The 17187-nt window shown below is 35.9% G+C and overlaps 1 protein-coding gene across 1 annotated transcript in view; it reads left to right on the top strand.

The window, feature by feature from the left end:
* The window catches only part of GABRA1 (gamma-aminobutyric acid type A receptor subunit alpha1), a 39148-nt gene extending 24881 nt beyond the window's left edge, over window positions 1-14267 (top strand). Inside the window, exons 7-9 of the mRNA XM_066328962.1 lie at window positions 4727-4879; window positions 7303-7505; window positions 11435-14267. Of these exons, the coding sequence (XP_066185059.1) occupies window positions 4727-4879; window positions 7303-7505; window positions 11435-11743 (665 nt within the window). The 3' untranslated portion in view covers window positions 11744-14267. The remainder of the gene's footprint in view (window positions 1-4726; window positions 4880-7302; window positions 7506-11434) is intronic.
* Window positions 14268-17187: the final 2920 nt, after the last annotated feature.

Here is a 17187-nt window from a genome sequence, read left to right as displayed (position 1 = left end):
TTGTTAAAGTCAATGAACATTTAAGGGAAAGTGAGTCACTTTAAGGTGACTGAATTTGTGTCTGAATTTTTTATTTAGCTTGCTAAAATATATTCATATGCTCTATTAAGCCAAGAAAATCTCTCACAGACAAGTTTCTAGGTTACTGCTTGGAAGCTTCTGTTCAGTTGATAGAAAAGGAAGTGGGATGGAGATAGTAAGAACTTTGTATAAGAACAGCACCAACACAACTGCTCCCATTGCTGAGCACAGAGGTGTGCAACAAGCAGGTAAAAAGGGGAAAACTCTTGACATTCCCAGAGATGGAAATGTTGCCACTGGCTTTTCTGGAGCAAATAATTCACCCCAGCTGCCTTTTGCTGGGAAGTCAGTGGGATTTGAGGGGAACTTCAGGGATCTCAGCTCTTGGTTCTCTCAGAGAGCCCTGGCCAGCCTGTGGGGCTGCCTTTGCTCTCTGCTGGCTGCAGGTGCTCTAAGGGCAGGAGGATAATCAGAAAAGACTCATGAGGGAATGCAACTAAAGCCAATAGAACTGCCAGGCATGGTTCATTAGACACCAATGTGAGGAGCAGGCTGTAGACTGTTAAGGAGGGCAGACAAGAAATTTTCAAACAGAACTGAAACAAAATTTTAAGATTTCTTCATGCATTTCTAAGAAGAAACAATCAATTTCCTTTGCCCATTGTTTAGCTATTTCAAAGATTTGAATTCTGCTTCCTTTTTCTACCTGAGGAAACTCTTTGCCATTGTTATCTCTAAGGCTAAATACAGTATAATTAAAATGCTGAGATAAAGATATTTTTGTCTAGATGCTGAAAAACAGTACAAAGAACTAAATGGAAAACTATTCCAAAACTAAAAAAAAAATCTCATTACAGAATCTTTTTAGTATTTACAAATTTATAATCCTCTTTAATCACTACCTGATAAGAACACACTGTTGTAAAAGAAACGTATTTATTGCTTGCAAATTCAATGTCTCAAATGTTTCTTTCCCCATAATAAAAGTGAGGATCAGAAGTCGTTAATAATCTCTTTTCTCCCTCTTGAGGTAGGTGGGCAGGTAGTCTCAACAGCATCTTCCAGCGTGTCTTTGTCCTCTGATCACCTCTGGTTTAATATATGACATATGTAATGATAGTTATGAAATTCCTCCCTGCTTTCAGAGTCATGGATCGTGACTCATCTTAAAAAAAGACAAAAGGAATTGAAGTCAATCTTCACCTGAGAGTTCTCAACACTCCTTTATTAGGCCAGAAAATAAAGTTCTTTTGCAGCTGATTCTGTGGATCATTGGAGCATTCTACAACATCTTGGGCAAATTTAAGATGATATTCATAGTTGTGTGGAATTCTAGATACTTATTTTCCAAAGGATCTGGGTGTACCCACGTTATTCTAAACATCCTCAAAACTATTAAATCATGTAATGGATCTATAGAGAGCTTTTTTCCTTTAATTTCTTCCTTGGCATGTAGACCACCTGCAATCTTTATTTATGGGTATAGAACAAGATAACTACAAACAGTGATTTTTTAATGACAAGAGAGGCTCGAAACATTAAAACTTTCCTATGGTATACTTTGTTCATCTATTCTAACAATGGAAAGTACTACAGGCTTAAAAATAGTATTAAGTGAAATAATTATTGGTTCTGCTATTTTGTTTAAGCAGAGTCATCCATTTTTTTTATTTGTATTTAAAATTACTGTCACTCTCCAGCCACTAATTCATATTGACTCAGAAAGATTTTAACATCTTTTTGTAAGTACCTTAACAAATTCTTAAAGGACTTGTTCAAGTTTCTATTTATGTAGATTTACTTTGCCACCTTGAGAACATTGCTTTGCACCAAGATTCTTCAGGATTTATTCTCAAAACAGTTAATTTTTTTCTTATCTCTGTAAATCTGCAAAGATTATGTTGTTATTAAGAGTTTGTTTGTTTGTTTGTTTGTTTTTACTGACTTACATGGCATAAATAGTAAATTATAAATACTTTGTTTTAAATTAATGGCAAGGAAAGCCTTATTTCTCTACCTAGAGTAATAGAAAAAGTATTGTTACAGCTCAAACTCAGTCCCCACCTCAAACCTTACATCTGATGTGATGCACATTAACTTCAAGTGCTGATAAATTTGGGTTTTTACAAACAATTTACAGAATGCTGAGAAATAGCTTTAATGTAACTTTACTGAATTATCAACTACTTTCTTCCATGGGCACAGGTTAGTTTATACCATCTGCACATTTGACTCAATTATTGCAATATACTGTAAAATCAAGGGCTGGTTAAAAACTGCACCTCCAGAAGCACTGAACACAGGTACAAACTCTTCCAGACCTCTCAGAGTGGACAGTCATTCAAAAATAAGTCAGTATTGATGTAGAATTTGTTTGATGACTTTTAAATGCTTCATATTGTGTATTACATATAAACTAATTTAAACATTGGAATAAATAGAATGAAAACCAGATTTGTCTGCTCAACACAGTTATTTGTAGAAGACTTCAGGAATTACAATTTAGCTAAGAAGAAGAATCTTTTTTTCTAACTTCCTTGGATAAGAAAAGATATGAGAGAAGAGAATATAAGATGTAAAAGGTACAACTTGTGAAAGCCTAGCAATCAGACACTGGCAATATGTTCTCAAGAGCTATTTGAAATTTTAGATTGTGGGGAATTTTATGACTTCATTGCAATGCTTTCAAAATAGAGTCACAGAGGAATTGGGGAGCTATGAGAGTGATCAGCAGCAGTCACAAACGTGGCAACACTATTCAATTAAAGAAAGCCATAAAATATGGAAAGGCAAAGATGCAGTAAATAACTGCAGTGCTTTCATGTCCTTCATTTCAATAAATCTTTTAAAACATCTACTATCTTTTAATAAGGGACTGCCCAATAAGTGCAGTCCATTGGTACAGTGGAAACTTGTTTTTGCCTTGTAACTGAAGTGCAGAGCATTATTCCAGGCCTCTGCTTTACCTAATTCACTCCTCCCAGCATTACCTTTCTCTGACTCCCAGCTCAGACTGCTGCAGTGCTTAACAGATGAGAGTAATCCCTGTCTTTTTAATTGCCTTTATGCTTTGGATCTTGTTCTCATTTTCCAGAGGTTAAAAATACTTTGATAATTTAGGCAGCTAAATAAAGCCTCAGAGTACAGTGGTGTGTTCACTCTGTATTCTTAGCTTGCCATCTACAATCACTGAATTAATTCTGACATACCGTGGTGCGCATTCTATATCTGATTGCTTTAAAATAGTTTCCCATGTCATATTTTAAGTAGATAAAATTAAATTATTGGCTCCCCTAGCTAAGACTGGCACCTTTTGTAAGATCATAATCTCTGGTACAGAGGACAAGGAGGTTGTTTCAGTGAAAGTTAAAGAAAGGTGAGCAAAATTCAAGTAATAATTCCCACTGTACTACAGCCACTCCTATTTTTAAAATAAAAATTTCCTTGTATATCCTTTGCTTTACCTCTCAATTTAAAATTTATTATTTTTCCCCCCTTTGCTACTGTCTTTTATACTGAAAGAACATTGTCACATCTTATAAATAAACTTTCCTTGGGGTTAGAAATTGAGCAAGATTGCTCAAATGGATGTTCTTCTGGACTCTGCATTACAGAAATGGGCATTTGACATGCTCTGTGCATAAGCAGTCAATGTCTAGACATAGTTTTTCAATCAAGTTTAAGCTTTTCCTGTACAAGAGCAGCATTCTCTTTCCAGCTGCCTACATTTTAAAATAGAGCTACAGTAATTTCACATGTCATCTCTAATCTAGACAGAAGTTTCCATTCAGTTATGTGTCCACTTATTTCATTCCAAGATGTTTATTGCATAATAAGAATCAGTCTACTAAAAAAAATAAAACAAACCAAAACAAAAAATCCAATAGATTTTTCAGTCTTTGGAGAACATACTGTTTTCCAAAATCCATTTTCAATTATATAAATAATGATCTCCAAATGAGCATTATTTGCTCTGCTGGCAAGAAAGGTTTGTGGGATGACATTAATGTATTAGAATATTAAAAATATTTATATTTATTTTTAAAAGTAGAAATGAAATATATTCATATATTAAAACCCAAAAAATTTTCAATGCATTTGGAGTACACAGCTCATACAATTTTGTAGCTCCAAAAGCATTAGTGCTAATGAAAATATTGTGTGTTATTCTTGTAGTAATGCTTTATTTCAGGAGAGAATAATAGTTTACTAAGGTACCAAATAAGCAGAACAGGGACACTTCAGAGTACATAAAACACTGATAGTGGTAATGCAAACACCATCACTTCAGCAGTTACATCTTAAGTTTGGCCCAACAGAAACAATTTTGAGAGGCTGTCTTGATTTAGTCTTTAGATGATGTTTGCATGGGTGTGCTGTGGTGGCTTTCCATCTTCTAACAGATTAAGACCTTCTACAAGAGCTTTAAACAGCCACCAGTTAATGCAGACTTTCATTCACTACTCAGCAGAGATGAAAATATGTAGATTTAATTAGCATTTCCCAGAAATGTCTAGTTTTGTATTATTAGGGAAAAATTTAAGAACCCACCATGTTTATGAAGTGTTTTAGTCAGAGCTGACCCATTTTGATTTGAGGCCTTCTATTTTATAATAGGGATGAATTTAATGAAAAAATGCTTCCTATGAAGACCTCTGATATGTATATTTATAAAACTTTAATGCTCTTTTTTTCTTGGTTTCAGGGGAATATGTTGTTATGACTACACACTTCCATTTGAAGAGGAAGATTGGTTACTTTGTCATCCAGACTTACCTGCCCTGCATCATGACAGTGATACTGTCACAGGTGTCCTTCTGGCTTAACAGAGAATCTGTTCCAGCAAGAACTGTGTTTGGTAAGCAGGACCTATAAACCTCCTGCCAATTGTGAGGCAACTGAGTTTCAGAAATCACATTCAGAAATGGTAAAAGTAGTTATGTGTAACATGGTATTGGAGAACAGTGTGAGCCTGGACATGTTGCAGCGCACCAGAGCTAACAAATTTCATTGTGAAGATATAGGTCCAAAGCTTTTAAACTGATTTTGAACTGATTGTACAAAGGGACCTGAAAATACCTCAAGCCATCCAGCCATCCATTACCATTTGAATTTTCCAAAACAATCAGATTATGAATAAAACATCTCTGACTATGGCAATAACGTTAATAATGGAATTAACAAAAAGGCTTTAATCAATGGGCATCCATCATTTGACATCTTTAGGCCCTCTGAAAATTCCTATTTTATTTTTTTTTCCTTAATCCCTTTTACAGGCTACTGTTGAGATCAGCAACAATTTATTGTGCTTAGAGCAGTGAATACATGCACTCAAGGAATGCAGTGAGAAGGCCATTTAAAAGACTCTCAGGTTTATACAGATAATCCCTAGAGTTTAACCACTGCTTGCAAAAGCTTATCTTAAAATTCTTACATTCTTTGGAGATATTAACCCAAGTCAAGTGCATACTTAAAAAACAAACAAACACCAAAAATGCAACGAATTTGCATTTCGGAAAGGGAGAACCTGAGATTTCTGCCTTGTGACCTAGTCCTTGGTGATGTCCAGATGGGACTGCTGAACACCTTTGGCAGGAGGTAGAGGCACCCCCAGCCAAGCTGGCTTTGACACTCGTTTTGCTGCCTCAGGGCACTGCAAGGGCAGGATGCTTTGAGCCTTCTGGCTTTGCCAAAGAGAATTAACCCATTTATGCTGGACATGGCAAAGCCAGAGAGTCGCTGTGGAGAAATGCAGCCTCTGAAGCTCTTGTTGAACAAGAGCTATTTTTATGGATCTTTTTTTGCACCCTTCACAGCTGTGCTTTAGTTTCCCAATTTCTCTAGAAATCAATCACAGCTTTCATAGCCTTAGACCTCATGAACCAAGCAGTGGCTTTCTGTTGATATACAGATGTGCATTTACAGAACAGTGGTTTAGATTACAGTATAATCAAATTTGATTTACATAATATTGTTTAGCAACTGAAATTAATTCTGAATTTTTAACATCAGCTTTGCTGAGAACTACTGTACTAAGAACTTTTTTATGGTCAAAGCTATTGAAATTGTAACTATTTTACCTCCTTTTGCACATGCCATTTAAAAAGAAATGTCTGATCATCAGTTTGAAATGCTGTACTTCACTGTCACTAGGTGGAAAACAGAATTTCCTAGTCTCAATGGATAAAATCTAATACTGCACAACTTTCAAACTGCTATCTTCACAGGCTCAAGAACCACAAACTTCTCAGTTTTCCTTCTAGAAGACAGTTATTTAGTAAATGCTCCTCGGTTTACTCCATCTTTATGTATCAGGATACCTTTTTCATTAAAAAATGGCAGTGAAACAGTTTCAGAACATCTTGCATGAATGCATATACACACAGAAGCACAACTTTCATCTTTTAGCCCACATAGTACCACAGACAATAAAAGTTCTAAATCTTTCTTTTGCTATTATGTAAGAGAAATGTAAGCTCACTAGAATAACTCAAAGAAAACATTTGGTTGCATCTCAGGAAAGAGAAATTGCTTCCTCATTAGGCACTAATAATTCAAGCTCTTCACACTGCCACGTAAATATGTTGTTCATTAATTGACCTATTTTAGCCCACTTCATTTCCACCAACACTCAGTGCAGTGAAGATGAACTCACCAGACACATCCAAGACATGACAGTGCAGTTGTCAAGGTAACTTGTGCACATGTGATTTGATGTAAATGCCTTGTGTGGACTTGGAGATTCATTTTTCCAAGCAGCTGCAAGCAGAGTGGATTCAGTACAGTTCTGATTGCTCTCTAGAGCCAGGTAAGAGGAAAGGTTCAGCAAAGAGAAGCTCTGATATCAGAAATGCAAATTACATTGTCATCCTTACATAAAATCTTTGCTGTGTTCAGGGTGTCAGTGAATAAAGGGACAGAAATCTGTAAAACCATTGGTTCAAAAAAAAAAAAAAAAAAAAAAAAGGAAATAACACATAAATCTTGATGTCCTTGAATATATCTTTGAAGGATAATACCCCAAATAAGCCGAAATAAGATTTTTAGTTTTCTAAAATATCTCATAACTGCTGCAAGAAAGAACTAAAGATGTTAAATTGTCACATCTGTAGTACAACTTGCAGGGCATTTTCAGCCTTCTGTGTCTCAGAGTCTGTGCCATTGTGGTGTAAAACAGAGTCACCAGGGGTGTAGAAAATCTCCCTTGCCTATAGCAGCTGTAGAGAAATGAAGCACAAAAACCAGCCCCTGGCCTGAAGACACAAACCCTTTGCCTTGCAGGGGTGACGACGGTACTGACCATGACTACCCTAAGCATCAGCGCCAGGAACTCCCTGCCCAAGGTGGCCTACGCCACGGCCATGGACTGGTTCATCGCCGTGTGCTACGCCTTCGTCTTCTCCGCACTCATCGAGTTTGCCACTGTCAACTACTTCACCAAGAGGGGCTACGCTTGGGATGGCAAGAGCGTCGTCCCCGAAAAGGTAACACTGCCCACGTCCATCCCAAAACATCACCCTCTGCCCCACATCCATCCTAAAACACCACACTCTGCCCTGCCCCGCCCCGTGTCCATCCCAAAACATCACACTCTGCCCCACGTCCATCCTAAAACATCACACTCTGCCCTGCCCATTTCTATCCCAAAACATCACACTCTGCCTCATGTCCATCCCAAATCATCACACTCTGCCCTGCCCCACGTCCATCCCAAAACACCACACTCTGCCCTGCCCCACGTCCATCCCAAAACATCACCCTCTGCCCCACAACCATTCCCAAACACCACACTCTGCCGTGCTCCATGTCCATACCAAAACACGACACTCTGCCAGGCTGGTCACTCTGTGGGAGAGGGTTTGGCACAGAGAAACTCTGGTCCCTCTGGTCATGCTTGGTCACGCTGCCATACTCTGGTCACTTTATGGGAGGGGTTTGGCACATTAAAGTCTGGTCACTTTGGTCATACTCTGGTCACTCTGTGGGAGAGGGTTAGCACAGTAAAATTCTGGTCACTCTGGTCACTCTGGTCACACTGCCATACTCTGCCCACTCAGTGGGAGGATATTTAGCACATAAAATATTTCATTATTATGTAGAACAGTTATTACTGTGTAAGTATGTAATAATACTTTATTAAACATATTATTACTGTTATGTAAAACAGTTATTACTCCAAAAGAGTTTCCTCCTGTGTCCATGTACAGCATTTCTATGCTGTGATGACTTAGACACTTAATACCTAAATACTACTTCTGACATACTGGGTGATAATGCTATTAATAGTGAAATATTCTACTGAGACTTTGACTTCTGCAACTGAGCAGAAAAAAAAGATGAACGTGTATTATTTTAAGGGAAGGCAATTAATTTTTTCTGTTTGAACAAGAGAAAATGTGTATGCCTCAGTGTAAATGTAGGGAAAAAAGGCTTGTGGCTGCAGTATTTGACAGTTCCCAAGGTACAGTGCTCCCCAACATAAAATTCAGAAGGGCTGCTCTATCATCATTACCAAATAAATCATCACAGGAGTGCTTTTTTCCTATCTCAGCTGTAGGAAAAATGTGTTGGTTTAGAAGGAGGAATTGAAACCTGTGCTCGGACTGTGCAGTCCTGATCTGTACATCCCTGAATGCACTGGAGAAAACTCACACTGATTCTTTTTGGTCTGAGATCAGACCTGGTCTGTAAACCACAGGTGCATCAAGAAATTGTTGAGGACATTTAGGGGATGAAATAGAAGTTTCCTGTTTCCTTTGAATTACCATGTCAGCTGCTTCTGTGAGCAAGTAAATTCAGTTGGGTCAATGTGCTGAACTGGTTATCATGAGCATTCAGAGCAGGTATTTGGAGGAGCAGATGTAACTCACTGGTATGCAAAGATATATTTTTAATTCAAGATTACGTATGTATACATTGTTTATGTATATTCATTGCATAAGTCAGTGAAAAAACCCTCCGAATTAAATTAGGGCACTTATACAACGGAAACTACTACAAAAGTATGTAGAACAAATGAGTGAAGTAACAAAACAAACTTACAGTAATGAGCTGCACAACTGCTGCTGAATATTGAGTTTTCAGTTATTGATGACACCATCACTGAAAATTCTTTTTTTGATTCTTTTTTTTCTGGTTTTCATGACATTTGTCATAAAAATGAACTGCATTGATAGAACTGTATCCTTGAATATTAAATATTGTCCTGCTAATTTATCCTCCCTTGTAATGTAGTTACTATAATGAGCTGTTTCATTTGTTACAAAGAAAACTACATTCTAAAAAAATCCCTACACCAATAAACATTGTTTAAAACATTGGAAGATTTATGGATTTGTGCTTGTTCTCAGGTAAGGGGCTTTATGTGTCATTTGCTGGTTGTGTGAGTTTTCTGCAGTGAGGAAAAGCAAGCAAGGCATGCTCACAATGATCAGAGCATCACAGCTTAATCAAATTTAGAGCTCTAATTAGCTGTCATATTGCTTTCTCATGAAGTTGAATTTGACGTGAAATATTAAGAGCCAGGCCGGTGTCAGGGTTTTCTGTGGATCAGATTTCTAGTGACATTTAAATCTATTTGAAAGGGTTTCCTCTGAGACTTCAGTGAAGCTGCTCTTTGTCTGCTGGATTTATTGCTGCTCACCAGAGTATCTGAATGAGAAGCAAACAGGAGTGCCTTCACACTCAGCAACCATGTTAGCAGCCTCCCTACCTGGGAGGGGAAAAAATGGACAGCCAAAAAACCCCAAACCAAACAAACAACCCCTCAAAACCCCAAATCAAAACAAAAAAACAAACAAAAAACCAAAAACAAACAACAAAAACGAACAAACAAAAAACCTGACCTGGCTTTTTTTATTATTTTTGGAATATTTTTTAAACCTCTTTGTTCCAAAGAACTAAAGATTTTTCTTGGTCTGAAGCTAAGTACTGTATTGAATTAAAGAACATCTACATTGGAGTCATTAGGTGAATCCCTTTCCTTACTAAGCAGCATAATTTTAACATTTGAGCCTACATTTCTTTCCAGCATGGGACTCTAAGCTTTTCCTCCACAAGCATGTCCCCACTTGCCCTCAGGTTTTTGCAGCTTTGTTTCCTGTCCAGCAGGAGTCTGCCCACTCCCTGAAGTGTTCACCTCTTGAACAAGATTTTTTTATCTAATTTCCATTATTAGGGGGTGAAAGTAGCCATTAACCTACAGTTGATCTGTCATTAAAAGTACTGTGACCACATAAAAGTATTGCCTCCCTGGGACAGCTGCTTCTTTAAAACAGAGAATTGTATTTGCTATCTTGTAAAATGACAAAACTGATCAAATTCCACTGATATTTTCTCTTCAACCACATCTTCCCCTATCCCCAGAGGATAAAATGGATAACATTTGCCTTTTCTTTTTGTGGCAAATACTGCCTGAAGATTTTTCTAAGCTGTTGGAATTGGTTTTCACTTTCTGTTTTGTTGTTGGGTTTTTTCTCATAATTGGAGGGATGCTTCCACCTTCTTAATGACCCACTACATCTCTCTTCTGTGTTTATCCTTGGGCAATGGCTGATGAAAAGGTTTGGTCTGCCAGAAACTGAGGTAGTTCAATTTTAACTGGTATGCCCAGATGTCAAAATATATATTTTTTTCCTACAACTAGATCCCAAAAATAGAATACTAGAAAATATAAGGACCCAGGGAAAAAATAAGTTTAAATAAGCTCAATAAGTCCTGCTCCCCTAAAAGATATTCTGTGTATTTTTGCTTTAGCAATATAAGTAGGTGGATGAAAAAGTCATGCAGACATTAAAGTCTTTGCATATGGAATGCCAATTCAGCCATTATGATCCAATTTTAAGATTCAAACAAGAAAATTAAGTTCCTAATCCATAATGCATGTGCCTCTGGTGTAAACCATTAGTGAGCAGAATACTGAGAGCTTTGCATCTTATTGAATAAACCACTTCTTAAGTGCATGATAACTTAGAGTTCATTTTTGTGTATAAATTATATTAAAACTCTTCATATCACAATATTTGTCTTAATGTTGGGAGGCTACATTAAGAATTTGGCATCTTGTAAGTTTTTATCCTGACTAAGGGGAAGAGTTCTTTGTGGCAATATTGAACTATGAGTGGTTTATCACTGCTGATTATCATTAAAGGTGATTTTGCCAGTGAGCTTAGCTATCAGGTCTCATTATTTTTATCTATCATCTAATTTGGTTTACCTAAATGCAAGTAATACAAATGGATGATTTTGTCTTTATTGTCACCTAAATATTCTGCATGATTTATATAGCCAGAGCTAACTTCTCTCTTACAGCTTTGTGGCATAAATTCAATCAATTGCAAAATATTATGGTGCTTTTTCATGATTTCATCTGTTGAGAAGGTATTAAGAATGAAATATTTTCTTCTTTCTTCAGCCAAAGAAAGTGAAGGACCCTCTCATCAAGAAAAACAACACATACACAGCTGCAGCTACGAGCTACACCCCTAATATTGCAAGGGACCCTGGGCTGGCAACCATTGCTAAAAGTGCAACAATTGAGCCCAAAGAAGTTAAGCCAGAAACAAAACCTGCAGAACCCAAGAAAACTTTTAACAGCGTCAGTAAAATTGATCGGCTATCAAGAATAGCCTTCCCCTTGCTTTTTGGAATCTTTAACTTGGTCTATTGGGCCACCTATTTAAACAGGGAGCCCCAGCTGAAAGTTCAAACTCCACATCAATAACCTCATGCATTCGAATAGTTCTGTTTTGTTTTTTGCTCTGGGAATTGCTTCCCTTTTTCACATACAGTAATTCCCATTTGCTTCATTGCCTCTGTCTTAAAGAAAATAAAGGTTTCTTTAGTTAGCAAAAGGTAAAATATATATGTATATTAAAAAAAAAAAAACAACTGTGTGTGAGGGAGAGAACGTTATAAACTATATACTTTGGAAAAGTGATTTTGGAAATAGAAAAGGGTTGTAGAGTAATGGGAGGGTGGAAAAAAGAAAAAAAGAAACCATTTGTAGCAAGCTTAGTACTGAATATTCCCAAAAGATAGTGTATATGTACATGAAAAAGATATTTTTATTCAGAAGATTATTAGGGAGGGGGGAAATATTCTTTATGACATTCCTGATGCACATCCTAGACTGTATCATTTATTCAGCCACTGTTTATAATCTTTTCAAGGATGTAAAGCTTTCCATTTGCTGAATCCCATAAGATATGTTATTTTCCTAATCCCTTTTCTCTTCTATGTTCCAAACTACCTGACTTATAATATTAAATAGTCTTTAATGAGAAAGGAAATCTACTCACTCTAGGTACAGTTTGTCACTGTATAGCACATAAGTTCTAATGGTGAAAAATGCTTTAATCTGCTCTCTTACTGCAAGCTTGTTCCAAGCATTAAGTTGTCACTAGACTAGGTTTAAAACCAGTTGCACAACCAAGTGCAGATCCCAAATTTCTACTATCACCTGTGTAATCCAAACAATTCCTGGATGCTTTAAAGATAGCTTTTACTCATCACTATGTTTTAGAGAATTAAAACAAAACAAAAAAAAACAACAAAATTTTTGCAAGCTCTAGATATGTTGAATGTATTCTTTTATAAAATGATACATTAAAAGAAGCTTTAGACTGAGATTTATGAATAGCAGAAAGATAAAATATAGTATTTAAATAATATCTGTAAATATGCAGCATGAGATTGTACATTTTTTTACTTTTTTAAAGTTGTGTTCTTAAAACATTGTGTAGGATTCACCTCTTAGCTCTTAATATGTTGTTAAATGCTCAATAAAACATATTTAGAGCCTGAATTAAAGGAAAAAAAATAAATCAGTGGTACTGGGAAGCTTACAAAAATAAATAAGCAGAAAGTGCTTGGAATTTATTCCATTTGTAAAGTGGTTAAGTGTACAGCAGCTTGCAATTTGACAATGTCATCCAATGTATACTATTAGATTAATGACTGGTCTGCTCAGGTCATGCATAAACACTAAAGTATGGGACTATATTTGGTAGGTAAAAATGGTGAAATATTTGTTAAGACAGAAGTTCATCTGTATATTACTGCTATATTTGCTGAAACATAACTGTTACAATAAGCGATGTAATATATGTAGCATTAAATACAAAGAAGTCATACATAAAAGAATGTACAGGAAAATAGATTTTATTGAGCAAACTTACTACATTTCATTTTTACTGTAGCAATATATTTGTAGGAACAATATGTAAGGGCTTTAAATACAAGATGTCCATTTTGCAGGTATTGTGCTCCCTTTAAAAAAATTCTAGTCAGTATCATTACTGCTAACTCTTAGAAATAAACTTTCAGATAAAGTTTTTTCAAAGAGATGGGAAGAATGGTGGATATTTGCAAGAATCAATTAAAAGTGTAATTTATGCTATTGAATGGATTTTGACACAGTGCTACATGAGCCTCTAGAGAAACAGCTGCTGAGAGTCAAGTTTAATAGGTAATGATTTCTAAACTCTTAATAAATCAAAAAGTTGACAGTCTCCATCTACAAAAGGAAATATTTAATGTTTGATTTAGAGATTAATTTTTTAATAACGCTTCATTGTCTAACATTTAGTCCTGTCTGAACCTGATGAGTTATCTGATTGGATCTTATTTAAAAGGGGATGTTTCATCTCTGGTATCATGTGTAGATATATGTATAGAAAAAAATAAACGATGGCTCTTTAACTTCTGTGTACTTGTTTATCTTGTTATTTTTGGCGTTACACTAGTATGTTCATTTAGGGCATTTTATCTTTCTAGCAATTCATAGCTACCTTTTGGTCTGCATTTTGCACATTAGATGTGAATATTACTTAACTAGTCTGCTTTTTGCTATGCAATGATTGCATTATATCACCTCTTAGTTAGTCTATGCCAATAGTATTATACTGTATAAACTTGACTGCACAGTTTATCAAAGACAAGGTATTCTCTATGTAGCTTTTTTACAACGCTTTGCTAAACCATGTAATAATAGTAAGTCTTCCTTGAAAATAATGATACACTCTTATAGAGGACAGTTTCTGTTTACTCCTGAGATAATTTTAAAAAGATGACATTGAATGTTTATTGCACCTCAGTGCAGTGATGTGGCAATAAAACCTAAATCTAATAGAGGTTGTTTATGGCAGAAGCATGTATTGCTTTACAGAGTTTAGCAAAAGCTCTTTATTTTATGTCAGATTGTAATTCTATTATAATAATAAAGCTAAAAATGTTCAATAATGCAAGTGAATGTTTTACTTTGGTTTTCTTTAGTTACTGCCTTTTATGACACATTGCTTGATTAGCTGCTATTCATTCAAAAACTTCGTTTCCTTGGATTTGGTAATGAATGCAGTTTTAATAGATGTGATTTTCTGTCCAGTGTTTTCCAGGGATAAATATAACAGGAACGTTTCCCAAATCTGATTTGACATTCAGAAAAGATAGTTCACTCTGTACTGTGTATATCCAGCAAGGCAATTAATTGCATCAGATGAACAATTGTTAAGGTTTTGTACCACAACATTGACTAATACAAGGTAGGAACAAAATAAAATGCATTTTCTCCCAGATAAAATGGCAGACAACCCAGAGATGGAGAGCAAAAAAATGTAACTATTTAAGCTATAGATTTTTAACTGGTTAATAACTACACAGATCTAAGAAAGACTGCTAGAAAAGCATCTCAGGCTGTATAAACAATACTTCACTTATTAAAAGAGTTGTAAGGATAGATTTCAAAAAAGCATATGTATACCTTGTAAATTTTAATTTTCAACTCCTCTTTCTTTCCCAAATAGAAAAAAGGAGAGAAGAAAAGTCATTCCAGTGCATTCAGCCCTCAAACTTTATTGGAAATGATCCTGGAAAGCAAGGCTTATGGTCTTCTGTAGGGAAAGACATGTACAGACATACAGCTTTAGAGGATCCAAAAGGCTGATATAAGTGTATATTTGTCTTAAGTGTGTAAGTGTCTTCTTAAACATGAGTCCATTTTTTTTAAACAAAAGGATTCTTCAAAATGGAAGGAAAGACTGGAAGGACTCAGATTCTATTAATTATGCTTTCCTCTATTTTGAATGAGGATAATGCAGTCTGAATCCCTGTTCCTCGCCTCCTACAAGTGACTCCACAGAGATTAATCCCTTTGAAAACCCACATGGGCTTTTCTGGAAGAGGCTGGTGAAGAAGGTGTTAGAACACCCACCTCCTATGTTCACATGCCAGATGCAGAGCATGCATGGGGATTCTCACATCTTGGTCACTGCTCAGACATTTTTAGGCAGAATTATTTTACTCAAGTGAAAATGAGTCAAAATGTTTAAAGGCAACAAGATTTGACTCAGAGAAAAAAATATATATAACCCTATTCACTTTCACAGTGTGGAAGAACAGCCTCATCAGGTGAAAGATTCACAGGCACCAGTCAGTCCAGAGTGACACCCTGACACAGGAATTCTGTGTTTGTTCTGATATTACATCAGCAGAAGCTCCTTCAGTTTTCCTTAAATCATCCCTAGAAGCTACTCCAAGACTTAGTGATCAAGAACCTTTTTTACATTGCCAATGACTTCTCTAATGAAATTCTTTCTCTTGGACTCTAAGACCTGAAAATAATATACTTTCTTTCTATCTCCTTCTATTTTTCATCAATATGATAAATAATAACAGCTTATGAAACACCTTAATGTCTGGAAAATGGGGCACACATGCTTCAAGGAGCAAGTAATAAGATAACTTCTTTCAGCCTGTGCTTTGTGTCTGACTGACTGTCCAAATAAATTAGTGTGACTGGGCAAAGTCAAACTTTTTCTTATGGGCTGTAAAAATATCAGTCATACTTTAAAATATAAAAATGCTAGATCTCCTCAGACTTTCCGTAGCAGATCCACTGAAGAAAAAGTCCTTGTGCTATGCATAAACATGACATAGCTTAAATAAAAATGTGTTTACAGTCCTAGCACATGAATTTTGCAAGTGAAGTGTATTATCAGCTTGTCAAGCTGTTGCTGTCATGTTCCATCTGATTAAAAACTACGTCAAATACAACAAGAGAGGTAAAAGCCTTGAAACGACAAGTTTCTATAGGCTCATTCTCTCTGGCCATAGGCCCATCTAAACTGGCAGAATGACTTCACAGATGCTGATGAATTTATTTTATTAAACTGCTTTAAGGCATTTGAAGATGCTCTGAGCGGATTTTGCACTCGCAGCCCAGCTGTTACAGGCATCTCACCCAAAGACTAGAGACACTTCCCCTCAAAAAGCTGCAGATCAACCAACAAAGGGCACAGTTTTTCTGAATGTGCTGTCAAGGGAGCAAAGATGTGTTTGCTGAACTCTTTCTTCAGCCAAGGACATTTCAATGCAAACAGATACAATTAATTTCTTTTCAAGTGTCCTTATATATGCAGTATTTGATCAGCCTCAAGTGGTACAAGCTGAAGGATCCAAACCAGCCCCAAGAAGTTAAATTTGTTTTGCAGTGATTTGCTGTTGGCTGCCCAGCACACTACCTTTGCTAGACTCGTTGTTTGATTTTACATGGATCATCTGATTAGCACTAGATCCCTACAGTGCCTCATAGCAAAAATAATTCAGCTGCTGTAGAATTAATGAAAGTTACTTAAAGACCTCACATATGTGGAGATCCTATTCCATTACTGCCCTTAGCAGCAGAACCACCCTTCAAAGAAATGGTTTGCAAGCTTCTAGGATGGCTCTCCCTTGTAGTGATATTTATTAATGTAACGACTTTACTGCAAGGATATGAAAAAATTCCAGAAAAAAAAATTAAAGATAAGAAAATCTTTTAGGCTTATCTAAAATCAAATATAAAGCATAGTGGAACTACAATAGAAAGATCTTTTTCTTAAATTAAATTTTCTCTTTAAAAAACACTATATAAAAGGAGTAAAATGTAATTAATTGTAGTTCAGCCAAGAATCTCTCATTCTTTTGAATCAGAGAAAAAGACAATGGATGTCATAGTAAAAACTGCTGCTAAGTATTAGGACCTGCTGTAGGCACATAAATTTAAGAAAGAAAACTAACATTTTTCAAATAAACATAATTAAATAATTTTTCTTGAGGAAACTTACTTTTAATAATTCAGGAGGAGTTTCAGTCAGGGTTTTGCTTTGATTTTGTTATTGTACAAAACCC

This window comes from Sylvia atricapilla, chromosome 14, assembly GCF_009819655.1.
Source record: "Sylvia atricapilla isolate bSylAtr1 chromosome 14, bSylAtr1.pri, whole genome shotgun sequence".
Lineage (NCBI taxonomy): Eukaryota > Metazoa > Chordata > Aves > Passeriformes > Sylviidae > Sylvia > Sylvia atricapilla.
This window is presented reverse-complemented; position numbering and strand designations above follow the sequence as displayed.